The sequence below is a fragment of the Takifugu flavidus genome, chromosome 6 (assembly GCF_003711565.1).
Source record: "Takifugu flavidus isolate HTHZ2018 chromosome 6, ASM371156v2, whole genome shotgun sequence".
Lineage (NCBI taxonomy): Eukaryota > Metazoa > Chordata > Actinopteri > Tetraodontiformes > Tetraodontidae > Takifugu > Takifugu flavidus.
Genome location: NC_079525.1, coordinates 9,260,798 through 9,287,363, shown reverse-complemented (window position 1 = coordinate 9,287,363; position 26,566 = coordinate 9,260,798). Strand labels below are relative to the sequence as shown.

General features: G+C 45.6%; 1 protein-coding gene and 1 long non-coding RNA gene across 5 annotated transcripts in view; one reads left to right on the top strand and one right to left on the bottom strand.

Moving 5' to 3' along the window:
• The first annotated feature begins 1,985 nt into the window (after positions 1-1,985).
• Positions 1,986-26,566, top strand: part of ndst3 (N-deacetylase/N-sulfotransferase (heparan glucosaminyl) 3) — a 52,563-nt gene continuing 27,982 nt past the window's right edge. For 2 of the 4 annotated variants that reach the window (XM_057035851.1, XM_057035853.1), the window contains exons 1-4: positions 1,986-2,144; positions 2,443-3,066; positions 4,507-5,786; positions 15,741-15,828. In XM_057035851.1, coding sequence (XP_056891831.1) covers positions 4,662-5,786; positions 15,741-15,828 — 1,213 coding nt within the window. In that variant the 5' untranslated portion in view covers positions 1,986-2,144; positions 2,443-3,066; positions 4,507-4,661. The remainder of the gene's footprint in view (positions 2,145-2,442; positions 3,067-4,506; positions 5,787-15,740; positions 15,829-26,566) is intronic. The other 2 variants (XM_057035852.1, XM_057035854.1) reach the window with 2 other exon arrangements.
• LOC130527554 (uncharacterized) lies at positions 11,378-14,440 on the bottom strand. Its single transcript, XR_008951056.1, has 5 exons — positions 13,383-14,440; positions 12,927-12,988; positions 12,688-12,821; positions 11,949-12,405; positions 11,378-11,506 (listed from the first exon to the last, which is right to left on the bottom strand). It is a non-coding gene; the product is annotated as an uncharacterized LOC130527554 (long non-coding RNA).

Below are 26,566 nucleotides of genomic sequence, written 5' to 3'. Positions count from 1 at the left end.
AAAACTAAAAAACATGTTTATTAATGCCCCTGTCCTTACGTACCCAGATCCGGAGCGACAGTTCGTGGTCGAGGTTGATGCCTCGGACTCCGGGGTAGGGGCCGTCCTCTCCCAGCGCCATTCCACCGATACGAGCTTCACCCCTGCGCCTTCTTCTCACGTCGTCTCTCCCCAGCTGAAGCCAACTATGATGTAGGTAACTGGGAACTCCTGGCGGTGGTCCTGGCTCTGCAGGAGTGGAGGCACTGGCTGGAGGGAGGGACACAGCCTTTCATCGTGTGGACGGACCACAAAAATCTCACCTACCTGTGCACCGCTCGCCGCCTGAACTCACGACAGGCCCGCTGGGCCTTGTTCCTCAGCAGGTTCCGTTTCACTATCACATACCGCCCCGGCTCTCGGAACACCAAGCCAGATGCACTCTCCTGCCAGTTTTCCCTGGAGGAGAAGGAGCCCTCCAGGGAGACCGTCCTGGATCCGGAGTGTGTGTTGGGCGAGGTCCACAGGCCAGTCGAGGCGGAGGTTCGTGAAGCGCTCCAGGGACAGTTGGTTCCAGACGAATGCCCGCCAGGCCGGCTGTTCGTCCCGCAGTCCGCCCGGTCGTCAGTGCTCTCATGGGGACACACCTCCCGAATAGCCTGCCATCCAGGAGTCCATCGCAAACTAGCCCTCATCCGGCAGCGCTTCTTGTGGCCATCCATGGCGGCGGACGTCCGGACCTTCGTCGCTGCATGCATCGTATGTATGCGCAGCAAATCCTCACACAGGCCTCCCGCAGGACTCTTGCTGCCGCTACCCATTCCCCCTTGTCCCTGGTCCCACATCGCTGTGGACTACGTTACCGGTCTGTTCCCCTTTGAAGGTAGCAATACTATTTTGACAGTGGTCGAACGCTTCTCCAAGGCCGTACATTTCGTTCCCCTCCCTAAACTTCCCACCGCCTTGAAGATGGCAAACCTCCTGACATGTTTTTAGACTTCATGGAATCCCACAGGACATTGTGTCAGACCGTGGACCCCAGTTCACCTCGCAGGTTTGGAAGGAGTTCTGCAGGGCCCTGAGAACCACCTCCAGTCTCACTTCAGGGTACCATCCCCAGTCCAATGGCCAGACTGAGCGGGCGAACCAGAGTTTAGAGTCCTCTCTGCGCTGTGTGGCCTCCCGCCTCCCGTCCTCCTGGGCCACACATCTGCCCTGGGTAGAATACACCCACAACTCCCTCACCAGCTCAGCTGTCACCTTTTATGGTCAACCATGGTTACCAACCTCCATTGTTCCCGAGCCAGGAATCCGACGTGGCAGTACCCTCTGTCCGCGCCCAGTTCCGCCGGGTCAGATGAGTGTGGCGGGAGACCCAGGCCGCACTGGGGAGGACGGCGGAGCGCAACCGGCATCTGGCGGACCGCCACCGAGTACCGGCCCCCAACTAGCACGTGGGGCAGCAGGTGTGGCTCTCCTCTCGTGACCTGCCCCTCCAGATGGAGTCCAGAAAACTCGCCCCCAGGTATATTGGCCCCTATCCAGTAGATAAAATCATTAATTCCAGCGCAGTTCATCTCCGTCTCCCAGCCTCCCTGTACATCCATCCAGTGTTTCATGTCTCCCTCCTTAAGCCAGTTATTGAAAGCCCCCACCAACCTCCTGCGACACCCCCCCACGCCTCGTCAAAGGCCATCCGGTCTACACAGTCAACAGGATCCTGGACGTACGCAGGCAGGGAAGGGGATTCCAGTACCTGGTCGACTGGGAGGGGTACGGCTCGGATTGGGCGCTCTCTCATTCTAGACCCGCAACTGTTGCGGGACTTTTATCTCAGATTCCCAGATAAGCCAGGTAGGATGCCAGGAGGCGTCCGTTGAGGGGGGTGGGGGTGGGGGGGGTACTGTTGTGGTTTGGTTCCTGGTCATGACTCGGGTTTCTCCCTCCTCCCCCATCTGCAGGAGCGGCAGCCAGGGGCGAGCCGATCCCTGGGGAGCGCTGAGCCGCTGACGCACCTGCAGCTCGTTACCTTAACTCAGCGGCTACTTAAGCTCTCCTCTCTTTGCCTCCGGTGCCGGATTGTTGTCTTTGCTGCAGCGTCTAGCTCCAACCCTCTGAGATCTCCAGTTTTCGCCTTGCGTCATCCCGGGCCTACTTCCAGTGTTGTGAGTTGTAGCAGTGCCTCGTCACTGCTTTTTGTTTGAACTTTTCTCGACGGTTTTTCCCCTTTGTGGTGATTATTAGTTCGTAGTTTTCGTTGTCACTTTGCTAGAGTTTCTGTTGCTACTTTTATTGATTCCTTCGTTCCGTGAACTGCTTCGCCTTGCATTTTTGTTATCAATAAAGAACCATTTTCTTTTACTCTGCATCTGGGTCCTGGCCTCCTTGACTGTCTGTAACAAATGTTCTTGATTATTTCAGAGTGCGTGACACCAACCAAATGTCCCTCTTTTGATCATCCAGCAGGTTACTGCTGAACGGAGTCAAGCAGGAAAGTAATTAATTTGCACCGTTTGTTTCCCTCCTCCGCCTGAAGCCAACGGGCCGTGAGCTCTTACTGAGCGGATGGTCGCTGATGCTTTGGGAAAAAAAGCGCCGTTTGTGTCAATCAAGCAAAGCCTCCCCCTCCCCCCTCTCGCGTACCTCTCCCTGCCTCTATCGCTCGATCGCCTCCACTCGTGTTGGTGCTCTTCAGCCAAAGCGTTTACGCACGGCAGTCGTTCGTAAACGCTCAGGCTCGCCTCGGTGCTCCTGCGTCTACTCAAAGGCAGATCTTCACACCTAAAGGTAAAGATTTATGGGACATGTCGATACGGGGTACCGAAGAGAAGACAGTGGGGAGAGGAAAAGAAGTGAAAGAGAAGAATAATGGCAGGTGGGGAGTAAAACGGAGCATTTCGGTTTCCCGCATCAGTTGAGAGAGATAGAGAAAGAGGAGGGAGAGGGAGAGATGGCACAACATTATCACATACAGAACACACGGGGATGTTGCGCCACCGAGACCCAGACCCACCCGAAGCAGCATCACATCACCGTTCTCCTGACATTCATCTTCCACCAACGACTGCGCGCCAGTGTCGCTGAGAGGTAAGACGGCGAGCTACAGCTCCGGCTTTACACAAACTTCCCTGTGATGACAAAGTCCCTGGCAGAAATATGTAATCGTTCCTTCATTTAAACACAGCAATACTTATCTGGGGCGATTCATTTGCAGAATTATTTCCTGAATAGGCCTTTATTCCCTCCAGCATAGTCCTCCTGTTTATTCTATAGGTAACGATTGTTGCAAATTCTGTAAGACCTTTTTGCTATCAGCCCAAGAAATGTAACTTATAAAAGCAGTCATACGTTTAAGTAAACGAATGTTTAAAAAAAACACTTTCGATTTAGATAGTAAAGTAAAAAATAGAAATCATGCAATAGAATAAAACAAATGAACTTGTAGACAAAGAATATGGAGCCTTTATGATGATAACGTGCTTTTAGTGTTAGTTATTAAAATGACAGCTAAAAACTTATAAGTGAAGCCACAGGAGTAAATACACTTCTACGCCTCCGTGTGGAAAATCATAGTACAACACATGGAACAGGTTAATACATAGATAACGAAAAACTTCAACATTCACAACAGCTGCACGGCTTCATATTTCTAATGATTGATCAATGAAAAGATGTTTAACAGAGAGACAGATCTGCACTTGGATAGATCATGACTCACTTAAAAATGTTTGAAAATCTCTATCTTTATTGATAAGATCCTTACCGCTTGTTTGTAGAATTGTTAGGAGCCATCTCTATAACTTTCTCATCACACGTGTTTTAAGGGCGAGAAATGAGAAGGTGAGCAATGATTATTAATATTCAAACAGACAGGGCAGAAAGAGAGGGAAACATTTTAGAAAATAAATGTCAGGTATAAAAAAGAGAAAAGATAGAAAGGGATGCTGTGGGATGTTCTCTTCCTCCTGGCTCCTGGCACATACATTAAGATGCTAATACTGCTCTTTTTGTCTCTCTCTATAATTCATTGCATTTTGTTCCTTGCTCTGCTTCACTTTTTGCCAGCTTTTTTATTCTTGCACTTTTCTCTTGCTTTCCATTTCCTCAACACTGTCCTGCACCCTGTCCTCCCCCCCACACCCCCCACACCCACATTGATGAATAGGTTGCGAATATAGGACACAAAGTAAAGCCGTAGAGCTCCCCTCCACCTCGCCACAGTGTCATATTAGCACATGACCAGCTTTAGTTCATTTGTGAGGATTGACTTTTGTCTTGTGTTGTGTTATGTCATGTTGTGTTGCATTGTCTTGTGTTTTATTTTGTGTTGTGTTGTGTTAGGTTTTCTTGTATTGTTTTCTTGCCTTGTCTTGTGTTGTGCTGTGTTGTCTTGTGGTATTTAACTGTGATGTCTCTTTGTGAGGTTAGATAAGCTCTAACGATGTAAGTTGTTTACATCAAATTGTGCACACACACACACAGTACAAAAGTTCACTATTTCCTTTTGCTTGTGTGCTCTCTCTGCAGACAATCATCTTGGACTCCCCTGTCTCTTCTTATGATTCCAGTGTGAGGCTCCTGGAGATGCCACGTTAAAGAACCTAAACATCCTAAATATCAGACGCAGCTCAACTCTCCACCTGCCATGGTGACATGACACACCCCTGAGTGGCTTTGCTTGTATGCCAGATGCACAGACATCCTTCGGGGTCGTTAGAGCTGCCAATTGCTGCCGGTACTCTTCAAGGCCTCAGAAAAGAATAAATAGATATTTCTTCCTGCTGTGTGCAACAACCCCTGGCTCTGCCATGACAGTGGCTGTTCGATTCCAGCGCCACTTGCGTAGACTCCTGCTCCTGTTGGCTTCGTGCTGTCTCCTTTCACTCTTCCTCTCAGCCTACTTTCTTTTCACAAACTCTTCTCCTGCTATGCAGATTGGACAATCCCCCGAACCTGCCTGCTCTCAACCTCTCTCCATGACTCCATACCATAAGCTCCCATACCCATATCCTCCCAACCCCCCACAAATACATGTCCACACTGACCCAGTGGTACTGGTGCTGGTGGAGTCCCAGTACTCCCAACTGGGTCAAGACATTGTCGCTATATTGGAGTCATTGCACTACAGGTTTCACATGGAGATTGCCTCTGGGAAAGGTGACCTACCACCATTGACTGAAAAAGGCCATGGCCGATATTCCCTCATCATTTATGAGAACCTGTTAAAGTATACAAATGTGGACATGTGGAACAGACAGCTGTTACATCAATACTGCACTGAGTACACAGTTGGTGTCATAGGATTCTACCGCTCCACAGAGAACTCCCCACCCCTTCTGAAACTCCGAGGCCTCCCAGTGGTGCTCAGGACCAACCAGCTACTCTTCGACTGCTGTGTCGTGTCCAGCTCACCTCTGCTCCACCTGACTAAGCCTGGCACAGATCGTGGAAATTTACCTGGAGAAGACTGGACCACCTTTTCCTCCAATCACTCCAGTTACCAGGCGGTGCTGCAAGCACGCTCCAAGGACGGAGCAGGAGCGAGTAGCGGTGATAGTCCAGAATCAGGCTTTAATTCAGGCCTGCAGGCCACTGTGGTGCAGGACATGGGGCTTTATGATGGTGTGAGGAGGGTTCTGTTTGGAAAAGGTCTGGGATACTGGCTTCATAAACTCATCCTGGTGGATGCCATCTCTTACCTGACAGACAGAAAACTTATGTTGGGACTGGAACGGCACATCCTGGTGGACATAGATGACATTTTTGTTGGAAAAGAAGGAACCCGCATGACCGCCAAGGATGTGAAGGTATTGTGATGTGTATATATTTGTTGTTTGGGAAAAGGAGAAGATGTATTTATGCCCATAAACTCTGCTGGGTGTCTGTGTTTCTATTTCATACATATTTGTTATATTGGCGGGGATTCAGTTTTGACCAAGAGCAAAGAAGCCATGAGAAGGATATGTGTTGTCCATGAAAATAGATGAAAGAAAGAAAGAAGTGGTGAAATGGTCTGGTGAAAAGATGAATGGCTCTTTTTCCTTTTTTTTCCCACGTTCCACCTACAACGGAAACAAAAGAAGATTCGACTGTTCAGCCCACCTCTCTATATAGCCAGTGTTTAAAAACATATTCTTTACTTTCAAGCGCAAACGTGTCTGGGTGTCTGTGTTTGTGCAAGCATGTGTGTGTGTGTGTGTGTGTGTGTGTGTGTGTGTAAGAAACATAAGGAGCAGATGAGAAGAATATGTGGGACTGGGATGTGAAGAGTGTGGTGGGTTGCAAAGCAGAAAAGAAAAAAAGGAGCTCTGTTCATTTTATTTTTTCCATTTTTAATCTACCAAATCTTCTGCTTTGTTGCAAAAATGCACATGAAAAATCACTTTTTGCCATCAAAGATGACAGAAAGATTAGATTTCGTCCTTTTTTTCCCCTATGTCAGTATATTTTGTTTAATGTCACAAAACGGTGACTTGTTGCAATGCATCTGTCCAGCTGAGAGGACGGATGAACTCTCTCAGCATCTGCTATCCTCCTGGAGCAGTGTTCAGCAAGCATGTTGGCATTCATGCAATATAGAGGAAATAAATTAGAGTCACAAAGAAAGAGAATCTGTCTGCTTTGCACTTCTGTTGCCATGTAACTACCCAGAGCTACACAGCTTCTACTAGCTGAACAAACTACACAGAAATATAACAAAAACACAATTTATAAATGACATATGCACAAAAAAAGGGTAAAAATTAAACCCTGATCCATGGACGCAGATGTAGCGAAGTAGACGCTGCAAAGTAGACGCCTGCCTGTCTGCCTGTCTGTCTGTTTGTCTTTCTGCCAGATGCATAGAGACATAATAAGCAGGTATCAGACCATCCTGCCTCTGTCACCTTCAGACACCTTCCATTGCAACGTATATCCTTTTCCATGCAACAACGGCTGACATTGACTGATTACATCTTTGAATGTGCCTCACTGCAGCAAAGCCTAACAGTCCTGCTATCCCTACTGGAGGAGGCAGAGAGGCCAATTAAAATGGTCCTCCTCCTTACTGTTCTCAGCCTACCAGTTCATCTGGTGACAAACCCTTATGTCACCAAACACGCATACACACACGCTTTGATCTTTTAAAATGACTCGGTGAGGTGTCCCATGGATCACATTTCTCCAAATGAGAAAATGTGTCAGTAAAGAAGTGTCACTGATGATGTCAGTCCCTGTGTTTTTATTCATTGACCTTCTTTGTTGTCATGTGAAATTAGTGTTAAGAAGACCGTTTAACACAGCTCTATCTTTGTCTCATATTCTTTATCTCACCCATCTCTCTGATTCATTCACCCTCCTTTGCATCAGTTTCTGGGTCTGAGTCTTTGATCACTCACTTCCTAAAGTGGTCCTGACGTAGTCATGTGATGAAGCATGACACCTTCCAGAGCAGCATTAGCTTGAAGCTAAACAGGCAAGATTATGTAGAGATACAGATGCAGACAGAAATGCTACACACTTTAATCATATTAGTTCAGATTTTCTTCCAAGCTAAATGCAAATTCTCTGTATCTACAAATGACATTCCATCCTCATCTTCATCATCACCATCATCATCATCACTATCATCAAAATCATCATCACCTCATCACCTTCACCACCACTGCCACCACCATCATCATCATCATCATCACCACCATCATCAGCATAATCCATCATCATCACCACCATCATCAGCATAATCCATCATTTCCTTTACTATTTTTGACTGTTTTTACTTTGAAGTGTTCCCTTCAGTATTGGGGCACATTAATTAGAAATAACTCCTTTCCAGGAGCCATTTTCACAGATTCACAACTTTATTTATTTTCTGAAAAGCCTCAAAACTCTATTACCTATAAAATTAAATTCTACTGAACTATCTGGTCTCCAGGAAGAAAATAATCTCATGTCCTTTTGCACATATTATTATTATGACATGATTACACATATTATATTATTATACATAGATAGAATGGACACGGCAGCTGAGTGAATAATAGTGCAAAACCGATAACAGATAATGAAGTTTTCATATGCTCATTATCACATTAGTCTGAATCTGAGACACAAAAATGAATTAATGTTGTTAAATTTTTTTAATTTAAATTTAATGGCTTTGAGATATTTTGACTTTTATTCAGCAATATTTAGTCTTCACAGTGAATTAGGATAAATAGTTTGTAATGGACTGAATAGAGCTGAACTCATTCCATATCTATATTCCAAGTCTTTTATATAAGTAAAGGTGACATAAACAGGAGAGCAAAAATGTAGGAAGCTGCTGAAGTGACACTAAACAGGAGGGAAATGAACCTGCTTTTATAAATGACACCCTGCTTTTCTGGGCTGCTGATGTCTGTCGATGAGCTGCATGGATACGTCCTAAAAGGGCGTTTAGTCCATCTCAGCGCTCATTTACACCCTTGGGCTGAGCTGTAAAGCATGTAGAGAAAATGTTGCCCATCAGTGCTGCCTGGAAATCTTTTTCCTGTCTTTTTTTTTGTCAATCTCAATCAATCAATCAATCAATCAATCAATCAATCTTTATTTATATAGTGTCTTTTACAATCAGAATTGTTTCAAGGCGCTTTCCAGAATCCCAGGGCCTAACCCCAGAAAGCAACAGTGGCAAGGAAAAACTCCCCTTTAATAGGAAGAAACCTTGAGCAGGACCAGGCTCATGTAGGGGGACCCTCCTGCTGAGGGTCCTGCTCCTCCCAAATAACACAGCCTAACCCCTTTGCTAAACTCTTTACTTTGTTAATGTTTACAAGTGCAAAAAAGTTGGAGGCGAAGACAAATAAGATGTGAGAGCTGAATAGAATATTTCTAGGAAAATACTTCTGATTTCTGGTCTTGGTGGCAGTCTGTGGTGAAGTCATCAGCCCAACAGGACAGGAGAAAGTTACAAATCGGCTTCTTTTTCTTTTTCCTTCGGGCAGGAAGTCCACAAGACAGTCATAGCGTCACTCTAAAGATGGTATTTTAATTGCGTTTTTCTTTGCTTGATTCTGATCTTTTTCAGAGCTCTTGTTTCAACTCTAAGTTTGTGGTGCACATTCCAGATGCATGCTCTTTGCATGCTCTTCCAACCCTGAAAGAGGTTTTACAAACAGAGAAATCACTGAAACCTGCTTGAAAGGCTGCCAAGGGGAGGCTTCCAAACAATAGAGCAGTAACAACAACCTTGGATCTTTAAATGCAAGTGAAGTGATTATTTTGTAAAGTGCTACAAAATAGAAAGCTGCACACAGACTTGAATGTTATACGTGAGAGAGAAAGTGAGACACAGAAAGGAAGAGTAAGCAAAAGGAAGAGTGGCAGCAACTTGTAAAGCACTCATCAAATAGATAGGCTTGACCCAGTTAAATTTTGTTGGTCTGGTGTTCATGTCACACACACAAATACACACACACACACACACACTCAGATGTGCTCGTGTGGGTTAGACCGAAAACGCACCTGCATTTTCTTGAGAGTTAATTTCTGCCATTCTGTGTAAATTTCCAACCTGCCAATAAATTGGCTTGTAAATACATCATTTTGTAATTGGTTTTACTTCTCATCTCCCAGCAATGCTTTCAGGAGGAAAGAGAACAGGATGACAGAATGGGGATAGGCTGCTTTAAAGGGTTTGAGAGAGGCTGGGAGCGCCAGCTGTCCAGATGCCTGTCCCCATCTGTTTGAACCCCAACAACGTGCTGGCGACTGTTTCACTGTTTACCCGCACACAAATGCAACAGCACACCACTGTGCACAAGCGCTGTCACTTGGGCAGAACTAAACTGGCATTTCTTCAGACGTTAGCAGCATTAGGCAGCTGTGGGACTCGGCGCAGAAATGAGGGCTACCGCTAACTGCACACTAATCGTAGAGTGTGTGTACTTTCATCAGTGGGTTTGTCAACGTCTCCCACAGAGTCCCACCTTGTCTAATCCAAATCCTCTTTTATTGATTACAGCCCAATTTAAGAACATCTCCAGCTGTCAGCTCAGTGGACAGATTGGCACAAAGTCTTCCATTCTTTGCCCAGATCTGCTGCTGTTACTCAGCAGGAGCAGGCTTGATGGTTCGTCGGGGATTACTTTTATTATGTACACATATTATGTATACATGTACTACTTTCTATTATGTTTCAAATATGAATTAGTGTCTCTTTGGCAATTGGGTCTCAAGACTATAGACCATCAGTTGTCTTCTGGATAGTTCTTCTGGATCTGTGGTTGCAGAATGTAAATGGGTTGTTGATACATTTATTGAGTTACAATGCAAAGTACTTAGCGACAAAGATCATTTAATGCCTTTGTATACCTTTATATTTTGTCATTGTATGTGTGTTGGGGGGGTGCATTTAAGATGCAGAGGTTGTCATCACAGAGGAGACAGGGGACCAGATTAGGGAGCTGTGCATATTTGTCAGTGTGCAGCCATCTTCGGCACCATTAGATTAGAGTTAATGAAGACACTGTGCACGTGTTTGTGTATTTATCTTGAGACAGTCACATAGGAGCAGAGAGAGTAAAAGGAAGAAGAGAGGGAAAGAAAATGCTGAGATAAATAAGGCAAGGATTCTGGGAATCATTTAAAGGTAAACTTAGGACAACCTTAGTGATCTTTGTCTGCTGGAGTCTTTTTGGCAGCATCAACTATAAGGAGAGCTATAAAAATGGTGTATGATGTCTGTGTAGATTCCCAATCATCCAGGTCATCGTTATCCAAGGTAGATTTCTTTGTCAACTGGACTGTATTTCTTCTCTTCTATCCAGAAGGCTTCTTCAGTTCTGAACTCGCTGGGGACTGAGCTTGAAAATGTAGCCCTTGTGGACCATTGGCATGTTAATGATCTTGGTGGTCACTTGCGAGTCGTTGGCAGGGTTGTTGGAAGGGTCGTTCACCTAGTTTCAGTTGAGGTGCACTGTTAGAAAAAGACCGTCGTTTTTACAGGAAAACGCTGGCAGCTGGGGTTACCAGAGAATTCCTGTAAAAAAAACCAACAGGACAGTAAATAAATTTACAAAGAAAATATGTAAATGGTTTTACAGTGAATGCCAAGGCTGAACTGTTAATTCTACAAAAAAAATCTATCAATTTCATGGATCATTGTTGTATAAATAGATCATTTCCTGTACTTTTTACATGTAACTACTTATTATGCGTCAATAAATTGTAAAATTAACGTGGAACTACCAGGCAAAAAACGATTTAAACTGGTAGAACAACTGTAAAACTTTGCATGTTAAATGGAGCTGTTCTGTATATTATACATACAAGCTACTCATTATATGCAGTAGTTGTGTTTTAATAATCAGTTTAAAATGATTAGAACTACATCAAAAAAATGCAAAAATACATCATGATAAAAGACAAGAGAATATCACTTTTAGGAAATTTATTGAACAGCCATTGTGATTAGTTGCAAACAATTAGATTCATTTTTTCAAAATATAGAGCATGCAAAGAAGTTGGGGTCCAGGGTTGTGTTGCTGGTTTCTTCCTGCAGTTGCTTGGAGGAGCCACTCATCAGCCACGGCTGGCGCCGCAGGCAGACGCACCTGCGGGCTCTCTTCAATCTACCGTGCCATTTAAGGACAGAACTCCCATGTGTTGTGGCTTTGATGCTTTGTTCTGCCTGTTTCCCTTGCGTCTTCCCTGCTTGTTCGAGGTCTCCATGTCGTCTGCTGGACCTGCGAACGTTCACCGGTCCTGTGGACGGCACGGGGACCTCAACCGTGCCGGGAAGACACCAAGGACACAAAGGCAGTCCTCCTGGACTGCAGGAATCTCAGGAGTCCGATTCTGCACATTCACAGATCCAGCAGACGACATGGAGACCTCGAACAAGCAGGGAAGATAGCATGGTAAATAGCATGGTAGATTGAAGAGAGCCCGCAGGTGCGTCTGCCTGCGGCGCCAGCCGTGGCTGATGAGTGGCTCCTCCAAGCAACTGCGGAAGAAACCAGCAACACAACCCTGGACCCCAACACAAAGAACTTTCAAGCATTGGCTCTTTTTAACTGCTGGACAGACAGAGTTACAGGTCATACTTTATCTGTGTTATTTTTTGCTAAAACATATTCTATTTGAGTAATTGAAGATGGACAAGATTTTTACAATACTGTGGAACATTGTTGGATAACAAGGACAACAAGCAGATGGCAGAACCTCTTCATAGAAAGTTACAAAATGCGCCTTTAAAAACTTGCATGTTGTACATTTAACAAAGTGAAAATTAACAGCACCTCTTCTCTAGCAGTCAACAGAGTCCTTGTTTAGCCTTCACGCCACTCATGATCAGCGAGATCCTGTATCAGGGTCAGAACTCGAGGGTTCACGTTGAGACGACGCTTTGAGTTTTTATTCTCTACTTTGGTTCCTTTTTCTGGGTTTATCAAGAAAAAACACCTGTAGAATAAAAGCATATAAAAACATGTTAAGCATTTTAATGAGTTAAAAGAAGACTACAGGAATGAATGAATACACACATCCATATATAAACAAACAGTCTGAGTCTGGGTCCGAGCCAAGACTCAAAGTCGTATCAAACCCATGCTGCACCCAGAGCCAAGGCCGAGAATCAGACCCACACCAAGACCAGGTGTGATTACGGCTCTTAGTCTGGGTCTGACTCTTGGCCTTGGCTCTGGGTGCAGTCCGGACTCCAGGTCCCAGGAAATGTTTACTCACCTTTGAAGAAACTCCAGTGTAGAAGAAACTCCAGTGTAGAAGCCACAATGCAGAAATGACGGAAGAGATGTTTGTGTTGACAAGGTTCCGATCCAGACTCAGCATGTACCTTGTTGAGGAATAGCAGGACTGGCCTATAATTTAACAGGTTATATTAATAAGTGCATGGTGGTCATAACTCAGTCACTCACATAACGAATTCAGACACATATGCAAGAGAGTTGCTTACAACCACTTACTGGACATGACACAGACCTGCCTTCACCAATGTGATCCTTTAAGTGTGACACTAGCTCTTTCACTGTTTGAAAATGGCGGACACACAAAGAAAGTGCACATTTTAAATCCGCAACAACAGAAACAGCTTGTGGCTCAAGTATATTGTGCACACGGTAAAAATGGCCCTTGAAAGCCGAGTAAGTAAAGGTTTTATTACAGTTGGCGCCAACACATTTGAAAAGACAGCGTGGCTCATTCCTATGCACTCTGCAATGTTGCACATAGCATCTTAACGTAACCAATTTCTTTTTACAAAAGACACAGGTGATCATTTTTAAAATTTCAAGTGTTTGTCTGTCTCTTTCTGCTTAATAATTACGAACTGATGTACTGAAATATGGAGAATTGCTAACTTAAGCCATTTGCTATTAGCACACATTTTTGCTAGGTCTCCCAAAGAAAGTAAGAAAACTTACCGTGCAAACTTTAGACTTTCCAATTGCGCAGTCACTCCAGACCCTGCAAAATCTTGTGTGTAGTGTGTCAATTTTTAGTAAAATCTTTTGAAATGAAAAATTTCTGCGATTTCTGCTCTGTTCCGACCCGTTCGCGAGTGGTGTCAGTTGTGTCCGTCAACGAGGCGCTCGCGCCTTTCACGTCTTTCCATCATTATCCAATCAGAGATGAGCTTAACCCGCGCAATTTTAAACTCAAAAATATAAGTATCGGAAGGAGGCGGCTTTATTGCACAGGTATCAGCCTCTGGAGAGAGGCGCTGTTAGGTCGATTAGCCAGTGATGACGATGCACTGCCCATTATGAGTATTATGAATATTGTACCGGTATTGGCTTTCTATTTAAATTATTATATTATAAATATTATTATATAAATAATAATAATAATCATTGTTCTTGTTGTTATTGTTGCAGTTATTATTATTATTATTAACATCAATAATAATAGTGGGCTGTAATGCATTCAAATTTAAAGACAAAAAATATATAAAGCAAGGGTTAAGATTGAACAGTACAATAGGCTACTAAAAACAATGTCATTATAAGTTTATATTTTTTAAAAATATAAATAGATAGGCAGTAAACGGTTTCACGTTACAATGAAATTTTGTGTGAAATCACATTTGGTTGACCTCAATTAACATAATTTCTTCAATGTTAAAAGTAATAATTTTGGTAAAAGAACAAACTTGTGAAGGGAATAACATATAGTTTTTGTATTTTTAAAAAAAAAATAGACTAAAACAACAGTTTTTGCAATATTTGCACGTCAATTTCTCAAAGTTGCTTTGTTATGAGTATTGCAGGATTTCCCGGTTTCTTTTACCAATATTTGTAATTTTAACAAATAAATTCCATTTAAATCACATATTGTTGTAGTAAATCTAACAAAAAATTCTGTTTAATAGTTTATAAAATTTCACAGTGATTTAAACAAAAAATATATGTATTTGGGTTTACAAGATTTTTTTGTAGGGATTTTACAATGTTTTTATGTACATTTCACGGTCTTTTTTTTAGAGTGTGTCTCCCCTTTGTCTGCTGGCTCATTTGGTGGAGAGTCACCAAGTCTCCTGAAATGGTATGAATGTTTGGTTTGTTGTTGGAAGGATTGGAGGACTGCATTGTACATGGGTAGCCCATCACCTCTGTTTAAGGATGGTTTTTCCAATTTGACATGGATAGCTTCCTTGATGCCCCTCTCAAACCAGCGGTCTTCTCTGGCCAATATTCGTACATGGCTGTCCTCAAAGGAGTGCCCCCTCTCCTTTAGGTGTAAGTGGACTGCTGAGTCCTGACCTGAAGACGTGGCACGTCTGTGTTGTGCCATTCTTCTGTGGAGAGGTTGTTTGGTTTCCCCAATGTACAGTTCCTTGCATTCCTCCTGGCAATGTACAATATAAACAACATTACATTGTTTGTGTTTTGGTGTCTTGTCCTTCGGGTGTACCAGCCTCTGTCTGAGAGTGTTGCTTGGGTTGAACTGAACCGGTATGTCATGTTTCTGGAGGATCCTCCTAAACCTCTCAGAGACCCCGGACAGATAGGTGATCGAAATGTTGTGGTGTTTGTTTCTCTCTTCCTCTTCTCAAAAAATGGTGTATTAACAACATTAGGAAGAAAATGGGACAGACACATGCAAGAGGATGACACAGAGCTAGAGAACATGAGAGAGAGAGAAAGAGAGAGCAACTTTCCACAATGCTGCTTCAGCCTTCCTTTTAAATTAGAGCAGCCCCGTCTCTTGAGAATGTGACATTTTCATGGGAAGGGTGGGGGAGGAGGAGTGGATGAAGACAAATGGAAGAGGGCAGGGAAGGCAGAAACAGCTGCAGAAGCAGAGAGGTGGAAGAATAGGAAAAAAACAGAATGAAGCAGAGGAGGAGCGCGGGTGCAGGAAGGATGGGCTCTCAGTAACGGATGGATAGAGGGAATGATAAGAGGGGAGGAGTGTATGCAGGAGTTATTAGCCCACACCCTCCAGAGGCTACTAATGCACTGACCTTCATTAACTCGCATGACTCTGTGTGTGTGTGTGTGTGTGTGTGTGTGTGTATGTGTGCGTGTGCGTGTGTGTGCGTGTATTTGAGAGAGAGCAAAAGAGAGAGAGACTCTCTTTAGTTAACACTCATTAGAGGTTTTGTTTAAAGACCAATAAACTAATGAAGTCATTAAATAAGAGGAGAAAATCCCTCTTATAGAAACTGGAGTGCGGCTACTAAGTTTACGGGTAGGAAGAGCCACCAGATGAGGCGTAAACATCCTATGACAGTTTAGAAATGAAATTAAATGAAATGAAAACATCTCATCTGTCTACAGGCTCTGCTCGAGACGCAGAAGCAGCTGCGTTCACAGATCTCCAACTTCACTTTCAACTTGGGTTTTTCTGGGAAGTTCCACCACACAGGTGTGTATACACACTGTACTATCCAAGCATTAACGACTCACCAAAAATGCTCATAATAGTAAGTTCATTGCAGGCAGTAAATTTCGCAAACCGTTAGAAACTAACTTGCTGCTGATAGACTCAAATCTGAATTCCAGCTTTCTTATTACATCAGTCACATATTCAAAGAGTTTCATGTCCCAAATGGATTAGAAGAAGCTTATCCAGAAGATTATCTCCTGAGACCTGCCTACTGCAATAGCCTGGACTCCTCCAAAAGAGCTTTGGCAGCTGCTGTGTCTTAAGAAAGCTGCAGCCTGAGGGTTGTCAAGCAGAGACAAAGAAGAAGGTCCTCAGAAGCATGTGGCATGGGGCTCCAGCCACATCATCATGGAGTCCACCCACCGTGAACACACTCATTGCCTCTCTTCCATCAGGCAGGTGGCTGCAGACCACCAGGTGGACGAGCAGCTTCTTTCTGCAAGTTGTGAGGCTGCTGAGCTCTGCTGATGCTCTGTAGAACCTCTGATCTCCCCACCCACTCATGCACACTACAAGCACTTCGTTATTTTTATGCTTACAACTGGACTACCACACTAGCATTTTACACCCAAGCAGGCATTTAGCAAAGTTTCATTTTACTGCTTATTTCATAGAGGGTTGTCTAGAATTCGTGTATTTCCCTCTTTTTTGTGTGTTTTTTTGATAATTGCACTTTAACTCTCTTCTTATTTGCACCTTTACCCCTGAAATGGGCTACAACCAGAGTCTGAGAGCATAAGTCACCTCATCTCATCTCTGAACCATGATACGGTCTAGAATACTTGATTGGCCTGTTAACAGAATGCACTTTGCTTTTGTACCACACACAGACAAACTGCCCTCACACCCAAAACAACCCCACCAAATCTGCTCCTATATTATCTGTTTAAATCAAAATCAAATCAATCTTTATTTATATAGCGTCTTTTACAATCAAAATTGTTTCAAGGCACTTTCCAGAATCCCAGGGCCTAACCCCAGACAAGCAACAGTGGCAAGGAAAAACTCCCCTTTAATAGGAAAAAAACTTGAGCAGGACCAGGCTCATCCTGCTGATGGCCGGCTGGGTAGAGAGAGAGGAGAGGGGGGAGGACAGGTAGAGGATAGAATGGAGAGGAGAGGGGAGGGGAGTGGAGGGAGATTTTTTTATTTCTTTTTACAAAAACACTTTATTTACAATTTACACAGGGACATAAAAATGCCCTGTTTAGAAACACAGAGTAACAATAATAGTGATAATAACAACAATAATAACAACAATAATAATTATAATTATAATAATCATAACAATAAATAGATAAATAAATAAATATTAAGAAAACAACAATATAATTTATCCCACTAGGGGGTGTGCAAAGTGCAAATGATCCTCCGTAACAGTGCATAAAACATTTCTGTGACACCATATATCATGGAATTTGCCGAGGTTGTTTATCATTTTATAAAACCCAAACTCCAACGTCAGCTTACACCGGACATTGCAGCGCCACACAGAGGCGACCTCTCTATCTCCAGTTCTTGAAATTTTGTTTTTCCTGGAGATGTAAATTGCCATTTTGGGCTCACCACAGATAAAATTTAGGAGTTGCCACTTGTTGAGAGCTACTTTGTTGTACCCTGCATCGAAAATAAAAGTTCTAATAGAAAAGGTTTCATTAAAACCATTAAAGACACCTTTTATGACATTAAAAAGCACAGTGAGCCTCTCACACTCACTGTACACATGGAACACAGTCTCTCGCCCGGAGCAAAACGGGCACTGGTGTCAGCAGTGTTCATTCTGGAGAGAAGAGCGTTCAGGGCAACAGCCCCATGTAGGATCCTCCACTGGAGGTCCCCGGTCCTCTTCTTCAGGGGCGGCTTGTAAAGGACCCTCCAGCAGGGGCGGGCTCCATCCCTTCCCAGCCGATCAGCCCACACGCTGGTGTTCCTGTTCGACAGTCCTTTCCTGTTTAGTACCCTCACACAGTTGTTGTTTAAGGTCTTCTTATCGACCGCTACCAGGGAGAAGGTCTTTGCTGGTCTGAGGAGAGGACCGTCTAGATTCCCGAGATGGGCGGCCAGCCTGATCTCTGGGAAGGGGTTCTCGCTGTTGGGTTCGGTTCCCTGGCCGTAGTTCTCAAGGAGACACCTCTCTCTCGTGCTGAGTCTGTTCCTCCATAGCCGAAGCACCCCCTCAGCTGCCTGGGTAGAGCGGATGCCAAACAGGGAACCCACTGCCTCCACGCCCGTCAGGTCTGGCCCTGCCACGGCCACTACGTGCTGGAAGAGTAAGGTCCGGGTCCGCCACAGCGCAACCGTCAGTCTCGGCATGGCTTCAGCCGAGACGTCCAGCCTGGCTCCGTGCACCGTGGGTTCCCTTAGCAGCCAATAGAGAGAGTCAAAGCTGGTTATTTTTTCAACTTTAAAAAGGGCCCATGCCTTAACAACACTTTGATAAAATGGAGGTACAGTGATCCCTCGTTTATCGCGGGAGTTACGTTCCAAAAGTAACACGCGAAAAGTGAAATCCGCGAAGTAGCAACTTTATTTTTTTAAATTATTTTACAATGCAATACTGAACAGTAGAATGAAACCAAACATCAAAACCTGTTTTAAAGACCAAACTTTGTTTAAAACAATAATTTTAATATAGTAATACTGTACAAGATTGGAAACATTGTCACTCGCGTATTTCACGGTCCCAGCTGTGCCTCTGCGTCCTGACTCCGCTCCGCTGTAGCGTCTGTTTCTACGGAAGGCGCAGGAGTCTTTCTCCGAGAGAAGAACATTGTTATAGGCAGTTGTTGGCGCTCTTTCTTTTTCTGGGCAAGAAGATTTTTATAAACGGATATGCCACCTTCAATTATATTTGAGAACTGCAATGAACGACTCATCAAAGGGTCCCATTCTTGTGCCGTGCGCTGAAGTTCAGTGGCCATTCTCACCATGGTTGCTAAGCGACCAAGTGCAAACGTAAAGTTGGCAGAATGTACAGAAACGAAAACTGTTGACAAGTGAAAAATCAATACAGTACAGCGTCAATATTTTATTTCTAGACAACAGTAAAGCCCCTGAGCCAATCAGGATTCAGAGGCACTGTAAAAAAAATTAAAAATAAATTTAAAAAAATCCGCGAAGCAGCGAAGCCGCGAAAGATGAACCGCGATATAGCGAGGGATCACTGTAGCCCATTTAATTTTGCAAATTTAAAGTCAGTTAAAAACAGAGCATCATCCAGCCCCAAGTTACTCACCCATCTGAAGACACATCTGGCCACATTGCTCCACATTATAGTTTGCCGGCCCTGTTAAAAACCTATGTACAAACTGTATTCTAAAAGCTGCAGTCCTGCTGGCCAGGTGGATGAGGCCCTGACCTCCCTCCTCTCTGGGCAAGTACAGCACCCCCTGCTGGACCCAATGCATGCCATCCCAGAAGAAAGCCAGGACTCTTGTCTGAACCTGTGCTAACAAACCAGAGGGGGGCTCCATGCACGTGAGCCGGTGCCAGAGCACAGAGGCCACCACGTTATTGAGGACAAGAGTCCTGCCTCTGTACAACATACGGGGCAGAAGCCACTTCAATTTTTCAATTTTTCTTTCTACTTTTTCTAATGTCCATCCATTCATCCATTCTCTACCGCTTATCCGGGATCGGGTCGCGGGGGCATCGTACAGGGAGCGGACGGCCCGTATCAGTGGGCCCGACACCCCATACTCTTGGAGGACCCTCCACAGGACCCCCCGAGGGACACGGTCGAATGCTTCCTCCAAGTCCACAAAACACATGTGGACTGGTTGGGCAAACTCCCATGCTGAGGGTGTAGAGCTGGTCCACTGTTCCATGCCCAGGACGAAAACCACATTGCTCTTCCTGAATCCGAGGTTCAGGAGGCGGAGGGCCGCGGACCCTCCTCTCCAGTACCCCTAACTAGACCTTACGAGGGAGGCTGAGGAGTGTGATCCCCCTATAGTTGGAACACACCCTCCGGTCCCCCTTCTTAAAAAGAGGGACTACCACCCTGGTCTGCCAATCCAGCGGCACTGCCCCCAATGTCCACGTGATGTTGCAGAGTCGAGTCAACCATGACAGCCCTACAACATCCAGAGCCTTAAGGAACTCTGGGCGGATCTAATCCACCCCCCGGGCCTTGCCACTGAGGAGTTTTTTGACTACCTCGGCAACTTCAGCCCCGGAGATATGAGAGCCTATCCCCAGGTCCCCAGGCCCTACTTCCTCACTGGAAGGCGTGTTGTTGGGATTGAGGAGGTCCTCGAAGTATTCCTTCCACCGATCCGCAATATCCCGAGTTGAGGTCAGCAGCACACCATCACCACTATTCACAGTGTTGACAGTGCACTGCTTCCCCTTCCTCAGACTCCTGATGGTGGTCCAGAACCTTTTCGAGGCTGTCTGAAAGTCGTTCTCCATGGCCTCACCAAACTCTTCCCATGCCCGGGTCTTTGCCTCGGCAACAGCCGTAGCTGCACTCCGCTTGGCCTGCCGGTACCTATCTGCTGCCTCAGGAGTCCCACAGGCCAGTAAGGCCCGATACGACTCCTTCTTCAGCTTGACGGTATCCCTTACCGCTGGTGTCCACCAGTGGGTTCGGGCGTTGCCCCCATGTCAGGCACCAACCACCTTGCGGCCACAGCACCGGTCAGCCGCCTCAACCTCTTTCTAACGTGTCTAGCCAATTTTGTTTTTCAGTTTCTTCATCTCCAATAACAACACTTAGGTACTTTAGGCCGTCCCTCCTCCAGGCAAGATCCTGGGGAAGGACCGGCAGACCATTTGCCCACCTGCCAATGGCCAGGGCTTCACTCTTGTGCCAGTTGACCCTGGCCGCGGACAGGCGGTTGAATAAAACCGTTAAATTAAATAGGTTGTCCACGCCTACGCACCACTATAATTATATCGTCTGCATAGGCAGATAAAACTATTTTTTTGTAAAACGATGGCAAAACCAGGCCATCCATGTTTGTACGGATCCTCGAGAGGAGGGGTTCGAGGGACAGAGCGTAGAGCATTCCAGAGAGGGCGCAGCCCTGCCGGACACCTCTAGGCATCCTGAAGGGGGCACACAGACTCCCATTGAACTTCAGCATACTCGCAATGTCACAGTACAGGATGCAGATCATCGCTATGAAGCCCCGAACCTCTCCATCACCTTCCAGAGGAACTCGTGTTCAACCCGGTCAACAGCCTTTTCCTGGTCTAACAAAATGAGACCATTATCAATGTCCAATGACCTAAAGACTTCCAAAATATCCCGAATTAGGTGGACGTTATCTACTATTGACCTGCTGGGCACACAGTAAGTTTGGTCCCGGTGGATGACCTGCTCCATAGCTTCTCTGAGCCTGGAGGTCAAAGTCTTGGACAGAATCCTATAATCCATACACAGCAGAGACACAGGGCATCATATAAGGAGGTAAAGAACTCCACTGCCCGCTTCCTTATCTGGCCCGGCTCCACGAGTTCCTGCCCTGTGCTTGAAAACAGTGATGTAGTGGATTATTAGGTTCTGTCCGCACTTTTTCTCCAGCCCAAAAAAGAAGCTAGAGGGAGCATCCATCTCAGTGAGGTCCTGGATCCGGGACCTGACCAGTGCGCCCTGTATCTGATTGTCCAGCAGGCTGGCCAATTTTTTGGATTGGAGGATTTCAATACACCCTCGATCTCCTGTGGAGCTGCCAATTGCCTCTAGCTCCACTATCTCCGTCTCTAGGTCTTTTATCGACCTGCGTGTGTCCTGCGTGGCATTGAGAGTATACTGCTGGCACAGGAGCTGTATCTCTAATTTACCACGGTCCCACCACTGTCCTAAGCATGTAAAATCGGACTTTTTCTTTCAAAACTCTGACCAGAAATGACATAAAACCTCTCTAAAACTATTGTCCTGTGCTAGGCTGGAGTTAAAATGCCAGTATGCACTCCTGGGCATAATGTTCTTTATTTCTGTGTAGATTCTCAATCATCCAGATCATTGTATCCAAGGTAGTTTTCTATGTCAACTGGACTGGGAAGAAACCCAGTCCAGTTGACATAGAAAACTACCTTGAATGTTCTTTATTGTGACTTCACCTAAAACCAACGAGTGATTGGTAAAACCAACTGGCATGATGTTACACTGCCTAAAAACACTGAAGTGATGCCTAAAACAATAAAAACGGTCAAGTCTGGCCGAGAAGATCCTACCGTCACCTAGGCGGGATCAAGTGTATTGCCTGCTGTCTGCGTGCATCCTCCTCCACACATCCACCAGGCCATGAGAATAGGCCAGCTGTCTCAGACAATGTTGCGAGGCTGGATGAGGCTCTGCATGGTCGCGTCTAAAAAAAGACTCTGTGCAGTTAAAATCCCCACCCAGGAATAAAAACTCTTCATCCCCACAACCATTTAAAACAGTGCTGACTTTTTCTAAAAAGCTCTTCCTCTCTGTACCGATGGTGGGAGCATAAATATTAAGAAAAACCAAGGAGTGGTTCTGGAGGCGCGCCTTCACCAGCAAACACCGACCCCTCACCACATGCTCCACCTCCAGGGATGATGGAGTGAAGCCCCTTGAAAAAAAGAAGGCCCACTCCACCACTGAGGGTGGTGTTGTGGCTCAGCAGCACCTGTCCTTCCCACTCCTTCTCCCAGTCCGCTTCAATGCCACCATTGCTGTGGGTCTCCTGGATGACATCAATGTGTTTTCTTCTTGCTGTGTCGAACACAAGTGCCCGTTTTTTTGCATCCCTGGTGACGTCGAAATCTTCAGACGTGTACTCAGACAGGCGCACGAACCAAGTTCACCACAAATTGAGACCAGAAGCCAATGTTGCTTTTCAACCCTGTACAGGGGGGGCTCTGCTCCGTCACAGACACGTCTGCTGATCGCGCTGTCCCGGAGAGAGTCTCCCCCCCCACCAGAGTTGGTTCTTTTATTAAACTCAGCACAAGACACAGTAAAAGGCGTTTCCATGGTTACAAGTTTACAGATCAGCATCAGCTCACGTTGCACATATTTTGGCTATATCGAAGCGGCCCTCAGCCTGCGCACAGGTGCACAGCCTTGAGAGCCCTAACCCAAACAGATATCACACATTGTTATCTCTTCACAAACAAGCTCACATAAAGTTTCCCAGTTTACCCCAGTTGATCCTTCTCACATTATCCATGAAACTACTCTACTTTAATTAAAATAGCATAAAAGGCAATTCGCGATATTTTACAACATTCCCCCTGTTGATCTCATCTAGAGATCAAGTAGAGATCACGTCCATCCATCTCGCTTCCGGTTCCCCACCACCTCTTCCTTAGAGGCCGACCAGAGAGGCATTATCATCTTGGGATCGGTGGTTCCCTTTTCTACAGCAACAGTAATCATGCGCACACACAAAGTTCAGTACATGGGATACAACAGCAGCCACACATCATAACAGCAGCTGTAAAAGCGGCTAAAGAAGTAAGTATAGAAAAAATCAACCCTTTCCATCTGCCAAACATCTGGAACATCCAAGAGCCAAGTCCATGATCCACATCTGAGTTTTCTGCCGATTCATAAGAGAGGGACCTCAGTCCTTCTAGGGCTTTAGTGACGGAGCCGTCCGGAGCCGAATTGTTGGGAATAAAGGTGCAACACATTTCTCTAAACATATAACACACACACCCCTTCTCAGCCAGCAGCATGTCTAAGGCCATTCTATTTTGCATTGCTACCATAGAGGTTGCTGACAGTTGCTCAGCCAGTCCTTCTACCGCATCCCTGGTCAGATTTGCTAATCTTTGAACATTATAGTGCACATAATTTATCCGGTCCACATTCTTATTCGGTGTAAACGGGAAGAGTGCTGCAATAATTGGAAGATTCTCAAACCCAGCCGCCACTTGATTAGCCAATTTATACTCCTCCGGAACTCCCCTAGGGATTCCTATTGCATCGATATACGTAGGAGATCCTACAGACAGGTTGAACCTAGATGAGCTCCTCTTCCTTAGGATGTGTCGTCGGCGTCGGGCTGTTAAAGCTGATGACGTTGTGGGACTATTCATGCTCATCCTGTTACCAATCAGTGTCACCGGGGTCGCCAGCCTCACCATCGCACACCTTCCGTTTGCTCCTGCATGCATTTTGGTATGTAACCCACGCCCACAGTACCAAAATAGTCCTACTCTAGCTAATGACACTATCTGAGAGGCATCACCCTTAATTGTCTGATTGCACCAATCCTCCGCAATCTCCCCATATTCCCGCGATCTTCCTGTGAAGTTAAAGCACACATACCTGTTTGGTGCACCCCTCCGTGGTTTGAAAGGTCCTACAGTGGATTTGTTGCTAATTGGTGGGTACATTGTAGCCAATTGTGTACAGTTTATTGGAGTGTTCTCTCTGGATAGTGCCATCATCCACTGACATCCCCAGGTGTCATCAAATTGGAGAGGAGCTGGCTCGGTGAACAAATGTGGAATGCACTCCCCGTCGATCTTATCTTTTGCCTCGCTCGCCAACCAGTCTAGCCAAACATTGTCAGTTCCCGTTCCCGTGCTTATTTGAATTATGTCTATTGGTTTTAGGGCCGAATAGTTCAATGTTTTTACCTGTTGGGAGGAGTTACTCTTTCTCATGTTCTCATCCTTTGGGGACTCGTCACCCCCCCTACTCTGTACGGTGGTGGTGGCTTTAAAGTGTATTTTGATCAACCCCATAGGATCATGCCCAGTTATGTCAACTCCTAACACAAGATTTACAGGGGAAGCTGCGCCCCTCCAGACTGGGGACTGATCCCAGTGTAATGATAACGTCAGTGGGTTGCTTGTTGGGGGGAAATCTCGTTGGAGCTTTAGCTCCCTCCATAGGTGCTCTTTCTTACGAGCTGCTTTAGCATAGGGGCCGCTTCCCGCATATCGTAAAGGGGCTGGTTGCTCCACCATTCCTGTATGTACTCGGACACTATTCCAATCAGAACACCACTTACCATTGGTGTAACCAAGGCGCGAGCATGAGAATTGAATAGGACCCGGTTCATAACATAAGTAAATATCATACCCTCTCCACATGGTAGAAGTCCCACGACAGTCAACAACGTCACATAAGTCAAATTGAAAAGAGGTAGGGGCCCCCATCGTGTATTCCAATGTGATCGATGCGGGGCACTCTTGTGGTGTGTCTCGCTTGGCTCGTGGATAGTTCCCTTCTCTTAAAGATCTGCTCTTCTGAGTTAGCATTTCACTTCTATAAACATCCACATAAATCAATATAGATGCAAAGATTACAACAGACATGCATATTATCAATAAACCATTCAATGATCATCTCCACTCCGGCATTCGTCCCGCTGAGCGTTGTCCTGGGTCCAGAGGTTCCATCGAGGATTTCTGCACCTTCGCATCCATCGTTGCCGTTGCAGGGAGAGGTTACTAGCACTTCACTTGTTACGCGTTGGGGGTTTCTGACGTCGCAGACCCCTGCTGCTCCCTTTCCCGTCTGCTGTGTCGGTGCGCGCTGTGACTCGATGTGGGCCCGTACACCTCGGTTCCTGCCTCTTCCTCTTAAGGATCTTCAATAACAGGTACTCCTTCCTTATGAGGTCGGGTTTCTCCTGCGGTTCTGGTGGGATCTGGAGAGAAAAGCTTGAACACATGTAGTTAAGTATTTTAAACATTACCTTGGGGTGTACCTCTGCTCCCTCAGTCATGGGGTGTCCTGGTCTTGGGAAGGGCCTTCCATGGTGGAGTTCGAACGGTGTAAACCCGGTGGCTCTGTTTACAGTGTGTCTAATGGTCATGAGGGCCAACGGAAGCGCCTCTACCCAGTTTAGTCCCGTTTCCTTCATGATTTTAGCCAATTTGGTCTTTATGTTAGAGTTGATTCGTTCCACCTTCCCTTGTGATTGAGGGTGGTAAACCGTGCCAAATTTGTGCTTAATTCCCATTGCAATCTCTACTTCTCTCAGGTGTTTGTTCTTAAAATGAGATCCGTTGTCGGACTGTATTATTCTAGGGAACCCGTGTGTTGGTATAAAATGGTTCACCAATGCTTTCTTTACTGCTGCTGCATCCTCCTTACCAGTAGGATACGCTTTGGGCCATCCAGAGCAGGCGTCTACTATGACCAATAAATAGCACTTGCCCATTGCCCGGTCTCCCATATCAGTAAAATCCATAATTATCTCTGCTCCTGGGGCCCTCACTGGGAACGCCCCCTTCTCAGTCCTAAAAGTAGATCTTGGATTAAATTGGTTACAAATATCACACATCATTCTACTTTGTTCAATCATTTTGTGCAGATCGGGGTGCCACATATTTACACAAAGCCTTTTCATGGCATCCACCCCCACATGCGCTGGACCATGGGCCTCTTCACACATTTGGGCCAGGAATCTGTTCGGAACCACCAGCTGCCCCTTGGGGCCTTTCCACAGAGAACATTGTCCTTTCTCCTCTGTCTTGATCTCCTCCACTGTGGCCCCGTGCTCCTCCCATTGTTGTTGTTCTGTCCATTCTGCCTGTGCTTGTGCGTGCCCCCACTCTTCGAGTGTACGGGGTCTTAAGTCCTCCATTTGTTCAATCTCCACTGTCTTCATTATGTACATCCCCAGCAGATCCAGTCCTGCTGCCTCTTTTGCAGCTTTATCCGCAACCGCATTTCCCCTGGAGTGAATGGTCCCATCACTCCTGTGTGCTGCCACTTTAATTACTGCCAACTCAGAGGGGATCCACAAATTTTCATCTATTTGCTTGACAATTT